The following is an 8605-nucleotide window of genomic DNA, read 5'->3' as shown; positions in this document are numbered from 1 at the left end:
GGCAGAGCTGGCACGGGCAGGGGGCTGCAAACACTTTGTCCTGCAGTCCTCTAAGGGGGCAAACCAGCACAGCCGCTTCCTCTACCTCCGGGTGAAGGTGAGGAGGCACATGGGGGGAGCTCCTGATGCTCGTGTAGGAGTCAGAAAATGCTGGGATGCTCAGGAATGAAGCAGGAGCTGAGGTCTCTAGAGAATTTTGGGGGCTCCTGCTGGGGCACAAGGGAACAAGGGAAGGGGGCTGGCTGGGCAGGTCTGCTGTCCCAACCCGCCCAACAGCATCCGTTTCCCATTTCAAACCACAAAAAGGCTGCTCAGGTCTCCAGCCAGATCCTGGCTCGCCAGCTTGGATGGCTTCACTTGTAGGTCAGAAGGCTCAGGACTGTGTCCAGGTGAGACGTGAACTATCCCAGGGTGGAGAGCCCACAACCTCCCCATGTAGGACCAATGACCATCGTGAAGGCTTTTTGGTGTGCTGCGGCCCCCAGCATCTACAGGACTCAATACTGTCTCCCAGTGTCTTGTTCTGGGATCCCTGAGCTGGACACTATCCAGATGCTGTCTCAGGAGCATCCAGTTGCAGTTAGCCTGATGGTTGCAAGGGTGCAGTGCTGACTAACAGTTTACCACCATAGACACTTGCCCTACACTGCCTTTTCCTGGAGAGCTGCTGGCTGCCCTGGTAGTGCCTGGCCAGTATCGGCTTTAAAGTGGCATTAGTGCCGTCCTGGCCATGGCTGGGCAGCCCTTTTCTGCCAGTTCACGGTGTGGCAAGGGTGGTCCTTGCAGTCATCCTTGTCTCCTTTCATCCTGCCTGACTGCTGTGACAGGGAGAAGTGGAGAACCTGGTCCAAGCTGTTGGTTTTGATCGCTGTACCATTCTCCGGCCAGCGTGAGTAGCAGTGGAGGAGGGAGGGCGCAGGACTTAGGTGGAGGGTTGACAGGTCAGTGGGCTGGGAGATGGAGAAAGAGGGAAAGGATGCATAAGGGGGGGCCGGGGAGAGAAATGGAGGAAGCCACAAGCTGCAGATGGAGCTCCTGGACAAGCACACTGCTTCTCGATGCTGCAGGGAGCAAGCACAGCAGTTTCCCATGGCCTATCCCAATGCTATTGTCATGTGCCATGTAAGAAGAGGATTGGGTTGAAAAGAGAGATTAGGGGACATAGGTCAAAGCTTATCTCTGCACAGACCTTGACCTTCTGCAGGGGAGATAGTTGCCTGTATCTCTTCAGCCCTACTATGCTCTTGAGGAAAGGAGTTTAATGTCCCAGGGCTCAGCTAGGTCATGTTTTGGGACCCTGCCAAAGCCCTGTGTGGGTTTAGCAAGCTGGGCTGGGCCCCTAGCACAGCTGGAGAACCCAATCTCCAGCTTTCTCCTGAGGGATGGCTTCAGTCTGACCCACCTTACCTGCTCGCTCTGCAGGGTGCTGCTGTGCAGTCGCCAGGAGTCCCGGCCCATGGAGTGGATAGCCCGGCAGTTTCTGGGTGTTGTGGCTTGGGTCTTCCCTACTGCTTACTCAATACCTGTGGAAACGGTGGCCAGGGCTATGGTGGCCAGTGTGTTGCAGCCAGGCAAGGGGAGGGTGGAGGTGCTGGAGAATGGGGACATCCACAAGCTGGGAAAGGCAGTGCCACAGCAGGGCACATAGAGTAAAAGGGGTGGGCAGGAAAGAGTTTGATTCACTGTTCAAATGCTCTTCTGGGCCAAGGATAAATGCACACGTGGGAGAGGAGCAGGGTGCTTGCATGGCCAGCATGGAGGTAGAGGTGCACTTCTTTGCATGGCAGCTGATTCTGTCAGCTGATCAAAAATGTAGGTGCTGGTTGGTGGGTGACAGGAAACTATGTCCTATGCTGCTGGGATCTAGTGTGCAAACCTGTGTAAAAATGGTGTAACCCAAGCAATTTCTTGAATTCAGGACTTAAATAAAATCCTGTGATCTGTCTGTGCCATATTTGTGTTGAAATTGCATCTGTCACCTGCACATCACCAACCAAACTGCGTTTGTTCACAGATTGTGTCTTTGGTGACGCTTCAAGGAATGCACACGGGCAAGTGGCCATGCTGTGGACAGCCACAGGAAAGCAGAGACAGTGCACAGCTCCTTGTGCTGAGGCTGCACTCCACAGAGCGCACGGTGGCACCAGTGCCGCTTGAATAGTAGAGCTCCTGGAAGCTCAGCAGCACTTGCTGAGGTGCCTGGGGTGGTGGCCCTGCCTGCATCAGATATCTTGAAACTCACTGCCTGTCCTCACTGATCCGCTCTGGGTGCAGAGGGAATGCTACAGAGGTGCTGCTGTTCAGACTCAGGCTGTCACTTTAGTACCTATAGGAGCATAAACACTATGCAAATACTTGCATTGACTTGAAAATGCCTGTACCCAGCAGGCCTCTCTGGGCTTTCCTTACAGACACAAGTGAACCAGAGCTCGGCCCTATGTTCCCAAGGGTGCTCTGTATGTGCAAGAGATGATGCCAGCCCCATGCACATTTCAGGGTGGGCTTGCCCCTGCCCCAAGCTGTCCTGGTGCTGGAAGAGGAGCAGGTCGCTGCTGTGGGCACAGAGCAGGCACAAGGAACAGTGCCGTGTTCCAGCCATGTCCCTGACCACTCGCAGGGTCGAGGAACTCAGTGGCTCTGCAGCTGGGACATGGGTCTTACGTGACTCCCGAATTCCCAGCTGGCCAGAGTCCCAGTGCTCCGGGTAGTGCTGCTTTCCAGGATTTTCTCTTCGACCTTACCCGTGGCTCCTGTGTCAGTGACTTGGCTGTGGTGAGTGGAGGGAGCCTGGATCTCATCTCCTTCCTATTACACAAGCTCTTTACTCATCAGGCTGGACCTCAGAAGCTTGGTAGAGGCAGTTGGCTGGTGTAGCCCCAAACTGTATGTCAGTGGGGAATGCATTAATGGACTCCTCAACCACATGTGAGGTTTAGTCCAAAGCTAACAAATGAGGGGCCATGGAGCCATAATTACTGATCAGACCATCCTGATGAGAGCAAACACAATACTTTGAGTAATATTTAATGTCAAAGGTAAATAAGAGGTAGGCTGGTCAGGAGCATCACGCAAGTATCTGAGGGTGTTGAGCTTATGCAGCACAAAGGCTGTGTAAGCATGGAGCAGTGGATTATATAGGCATAAAAGCATGCCAGTGCTCAAAGAGATTCTTAGAAAAAGGTGATGTGCTTACAAAGAGGAGTGAAAATGAACACCTGAAGTAGTAGATCTTGAAGTGAAAACTGAAAGGCTAGCCGCAGATTTGAGGAAAGCATCCTAAAGGCATAAAAATCATAACTATGTAAGAAGCCCCAGGGACAGGACATGATCCAGCTCTATAAGAAGGAAAGAGCCATCACAGAAAGGCTTGGTGAGTTACATGCAGCGGCTTTTGCTCTGCTGGAGCTCACTCCACCATTATGCCTTAGGGGACAAAGCACTTGGAGTGGGGAGGGGGAATAAATGTTTTAAACACCACTTTTAGAACATATGGTTAAAAATCTGCTTGATGGAGTGCTCAGATGAACTGCCAAACACCTACCTGGGTGAGAATTACAGTGATCCTTCTACCAAGTAGTCAATGTTGTTACATATGATGCTAATTTTTAAAAAGTTCCAGTGGGAACCAGGAAACCACAAAGCAACGAGGCTGCCTTCTATAAAAGGCAAGTTGTTAGGAAGGATAATAAAGTCTTGAAATAACAGGGCCTAGGATAAATCTGGTGTAATGGGAGATTCCACATGGCTTTTGAGGAGGCAGTTGTAAGTCACAAACCTAGAGCGCTCTTGGGGGAAACCAGCCATTGTGTACACAAGACCATCTGGTCCTCAGAGTGCATTTGGATCTCCAAAAAGCTCTCCCAGAAGAGCTCTTAAAGAAATTCAGCTGTCATGGGAAGAAAAGGAAGGTCTGAGTAGTTTCTTATTGGAAATATTTTCTTAGCACTTTAAAGCCTTGAAACACACAAACCAAACATTTCTTACTGGACAAAGGTCCATGGAAAATATAAGCTATTTCTGTGTAACCCTTGTTTCTGCTCAGTGGTATACGGTTTCTTTTTCAGTGTTCCAGATAAGTCTCTGCTAAAATGCACAACTGCAATCCCAGCGCATTATATCCCAGTATAGCTTCCTTATCATCTTTCTGCATGGAGTTTCATCAGCCATTTTGGACCTCTATTTCCACAACTTGTTCTGTGCATTCATTAAACCCCCACCCTAGAGCTGTGGAAGAAATTACAGAGCACCAGTCACTGGACTGTAGCAGAGCCACAAGAGCAGGGACTTGCCCACTCAGGGCTGAAAGAGGTAAAGTAGGTAAAAGTCTTTAAGGGGCAGACCCAGTTCTTCTGTAGGGTCTCTCAAGGTGAAGCTCCAGGCTCCTCCAAGCAGCGGGAGGCCTGCAGAGCTGGAGCCATGCCCCCTCATGCCTGGTGCGGCTCCCTGATTTCCAGGGGCATGAAGCTCAATTGCAGCTGGCAGGAGAGCACGTAGGAGTGTCTGTCTGCTGGACAGCATTTGCACGAACCGCCTGATCCCACAGATCTGAGCTCCCCTGGGATTTTGATGCTGACTTTATTACTGAAGATTAATGAGAAAAAATAACTGTATTCCCAATGGCTCAGCAGCTGAGCGTGAGGCTGCGGGGCCTTCCCATGCAGCCCCATGGCCCCACTGTCTTTCCCAGCCCTGGAGTTGTGAGAACCACCAGCACCTCTCACCCACCCCTCACTGACACCCTCTCCCATCTATGCCAGGAGGTGCCCAGCCGGCTGGCAAAGCACCCTGCAAACAGTACCTCGGCGTCAAAAGAGCTTTTCAGAGCAGCCATAGAGCTGGCAGGGACTGACCTGACACTCACCAGAACACCCTGGTGACATCTCTGCTAGCAAACGAATGGGCTGGACATGCTCTCTGGCCCTGACGGCAACTGGCACAGCCCATGAAAAGTGCTGAGCTTGCAAAGAGTGGGGCGCTGCACCACAGCTGCTGAGAGATGGGGCAATCAGGCTCTGGGCTACCCACAAATTGGGGTGAGGCATCTCCATGCTAATAACACACCCCACCCTCCCCCTCCCAGCTCCTTTGTGAAAAAGGGCAAACTGATAGCAGCCTGTGAAGGAGTATCTCCATCCTCTGTGGCTACCATTGTTTCCTTTCCCCCCTCAGTGAGGCACAAGGTGGGCTAGTGGGCACATCAGTGCCAGGCAGTGGGAAGGGGCAGTCCCCCAGACCTGGCACCCCTGCTTGGGTGCATCTCTGGGTCTCTAATGAGTTTGCACTCAGGCAAATATAATTCCAGCATCTCATCCTCTGAAATTTAGGCTGTACTTTTTTCATTCAGTTTCCATTGTGGGTGTGAAACAAGGTGCTCAGATGTGCATTTCTGTAGTCACCTAGGCAGCTGAGGTCAGGACAGGCATGTGGCAGACTTTCAGGTTGAACCCTGAGCCCACACCTCAGGCAGAATGCCCAGGGAATGCCCTGGTTGAGGTGGAGCAGGAGATGGAAGCAGAGTGGAGCCACACACCTTCTGCACTGGGCCTGTGCTGGAGCTGGTGCGGTTGCACAGGCAAAGGTGTGGGGTGGCAGAGACCCGTGTGGGTGTGGGCAAGTCTTGCTACATGGGCTACAGGAGACCTGGTGCTGAGGAGTTGATGCTGAGGCCTCCATAGCTGCCCTGCATGTGTTTGAGGGTTTTCCCCTTGTGCAGACCCGGGTGATGGGCTATGCCCTAGGTGACCCTGCTGAGGAACAGGCTGTCACATCCTGCCTGACAGGCAGGAGGGAAATGTCCAGGATGGCGGTGGTTACCCTCTCCTCTCCAAACACAGCTAAACCATGTTAAGAGTGAGTCCATGGTAGCTGCTGCAGTGGTGGCTGCAGCTCATCGTCCCCCTCCGTGCCTGTGGGGTGCCACCAAATTGGGGCTTTGGCTATGACACTGCTTGGAGCCAGGCTGGTCCCTGTGTTTGCCATGATTTACCCCTCAGCAGGCAGCCTCACTTGCTGGGGTTGCACCTACACTGTGCCTGGGTGCTTGGCTAAGGCAGGGAGAAACTCATGCCACAGATGTCACACCTATAGAGAGGCACTGGCTCTGTGGTTGCAAATTAGTGGAGCAGTCAAAGAGCTCTCACCCAAGCAAACAGAAACACTGTGATGCTGTGCAGCACCCAAGCTTTAAGGGAGCAAGGGACTGCGCCCAGTGGGGCAGTGTTGGGACAGAGCCATGCAGGCAGATGCAGGGACCTGTCCCTGCTCAAGCCCTGCATCCCACACTGTGGCCGCTCCATGCTCTGGTGTCTGTTTTACTGTTCTGAAGTGGTATCAAAAAGGGTCCAGATTTTCCACGTAATAAAATTCTGGGTGGGAATTTTTTTTGGCCTCATCAAAGTGTCACTGTCAGATAAAACTGGAATATTTGCTATGATTAAAAGATTATTTTTTTTTTTAAGCTTATATTAAAATGTATTTGTTCTGGAACAACAGTCAGTGTCACCAGCTGATAGCCACTGTTGAAGCTGTGGGTATTTCGACATTAGCCACAGCCTTTAATTCAACAGCAAGACTTGTCATTAAGCACTTTTGTTCTTAAGTGACATTTTGCATTGAAAACACTTTTCTTGACTGAAGCATTTCTACTTGGCTTATCTAAATACTGGTCTGTCATTAAAAAGAAACTCTATGGGCTTCTTGAAGTCCCCCAAACAGCAACTTGGCCCTTCCAATTTGATTACCAGATCTCACCCCAGAAAAACCACATTTTTTCCCCTTAAGTGAGCTTAGAGAGGAGAAAACAAAATCCAGAAGCCGCTGTGCTGGGGCCATCTGGGGAGGACGGACGGCATTGGTTACAGGGCTGGCGGGGGTCCAGCTCCCGGCGCTATATAGAAGCGAGAGGGGGGGAGCCAGGCTTCAGACTGAGCCACTGCTTGCTTTAGACATCGTTCACACCTTTCTCCTGGCCAACGAAAACTACAGCCTACCAAGATGTGCAAAGGACTAGCAGCGCTGCCCCACACGTGCCTGGAGAGGTGAGAGCGGCCAGCCTGTGAGGGGATAGGGGGGGTCTGCCTCCCCACAGGGCTCTGCTGAGGGTGGCTGGGGGCAGAGAAGCTCTTCCTATAGCACATCCTCGTGATGGACATCTATTGGGACTGTGGTGGCCCAGCTCTGAGCTAAGAGGGAAGAGAGGCTTGCTGGCTGGGGCTCAGCAGGATGCTGTGAGTGGCTAAGACCCTTAGGGGGTGAGGGCTGATACAGTCCCAAACTCTCCCCTGCATCTTGGGTGAGTCTGGGCTGCCCCAAACCCATCCTCAACCTCAGCTGCTCCCCTGTGTGAGCCTGGGGCTGGAGTCCGTTGTCCTCAGATCCTAATATTTGCAAAACACCAGGGGTGGGGAAAGAAAGCAGAAAAGCAGTTGCCTTTCTGAAGCACAAATGGCCCTGGCTCCAAAGTGCCTCAAAATCCTCTTGACGTGTTTATGTCTCCCTCACAGACGGATCAGCCAGCCCCAGGCCCTCTCACAAGGCTCAGCTCTGTGCAGAGCATCTGCTCTGCCCCACTTGTGGCAACCACCCTCATCTTCATCCCCCTCTGCCCTGATGCCTGCCTCAATCTGCCCTGGGAGATGGTGGTGGTGCTTCCCAGGCTGCTCTCACCCCTTAGGAACCCAGGCAGCCTCCAGCCCTCAGCCATTTCCATGCTGTTTGAAACCTGCGGAGCTGGAGGGGCTTTGGAGGGGCTTTGGAAGGGCTTTGGAGGGGCTTTGAAGCGGCTCCGGAGGGGCTCCGGAGGGGCTCCGGGAATAAGCAGAGGTGCAAGGAAGGCCACTGCATGAGGCTGGGGTAAAACCTGATTAAAGAGTTTACATGTGAATTACCCAGCGAGGATTTCCTCCAGCTGCAAATGCCTTAGTACTGGTTTTTAGATGAGAGTGAGGGTGGCATTCATTGTCCAGGAGGGAACTTGGGAGAAGTCTCCCGTAGTCGGTGGAAGATGTGCCACTGGAGGCTGATGTTGCTTGCCCAAAAACAAGGCAAATTCCCATCACAGGCACAAGTAGGAGCACAGGCCTGCCACAATTACTTTTTTTGAAATCTCCCTTTTGGCCATTCTTGTGGCCCCATGCTCCCTTGCCGATGTCCTGCAGCCTCCTGTGCCATGGGAGGCTGAACAACACTTCCAGATGTGGGTGATCCACACATTTCTGGCTCTGCTGTCATCTTTGTTGTCACTCTTCTGCTACTTTCTAATACTAAAATAGGTTTATTTCCACTGTTGTTAAGTTGATGCTTTCACTGTCCTCAAATCCCCACTCTTGAAGGCAGCTTCCCTTATACTTTTATACATGGAGTTAGGACTGGATTTATCCCATGTGCATAATTTTGTATTGTTCTACGAGGCATTTCAATGTCTGTTTTACGAGACCCTCCTGCAGTTCCTCACAATTGATCCCCAAGTGCTGTAGCCGGGTAATGCAATATCTGATGCTTGGCCTCTTCATGTGATGTGATACGTTTAACAGCACAGTCCCAGCCTGCATTCCCCTAGCTGGGACCATCCCCATAGAGGAAAACACACCATGTACCCTGCGCATTG

General features: G+C 52.0%; 2 protein-coding genes across 3 annotated transcripts in view; both read left to right on the top strand.

Annotated features, from left to right (window-relative positions):
- Nucleotides 1-4: 4 nt before the first annotated feature.
- Nucleotides 5-1648, top strand: HTATIP2 (HIV-1 Tat interactive protein 2, 30kDa; the record flags this gene model as incomplete). The annotated part of the gene is made up of 3 exons (XM_010012300.1): nt 5-97; nt 828-889; nt 1423-1648. Coding segments are annotated over 3 exons (381 nt in total), but the record flags the coding sequence as incomplete, so codon positions are not given.
- A 5271-nt stretch (nt 1649-6919) lies between these two features.
- Nucleotides 6920-8605, top strand: part of RGS5 (regulator of G-protein signaling 5) — a 9278-nt gene continuing 7592 nt past the window's right edge. Inside the window, exon 1 of one of the 2 annotated variants that reach the window (XM_010012299.1) lies at nt 6920-7037. In XM_010012299.1, coding sequence (XP_010010601.1) covers nt 6994-7037 — 44 coding nt within the window. In that variant the 5' untranslated portion in view covers nt 6920-6993. The remainder of the gene's footprint in view (nt 7038-8605) is intronic. The other variant, XM_010012298.1, reaches the window with a different exon arrangement.

Source organism: Nestor notabilis, unplaced genomic scaffold, assembly GCF_000696875.1.
Source record: "Nestor notabilis isolate BGI_N333 unplaced genomic scaffold, ASM69687v1 scaffold23103, whole genome shotgun sequence".
Classification (NCBI taxonomy): Eukaryota; Metazoa; Chordata; class Aves; order Psittaciformes; family Psittacidae; genus Nestor; species Nestor notabilis.
This window is presented reverse-complemented; position numbering and strand designations above follow the sequence as displayed.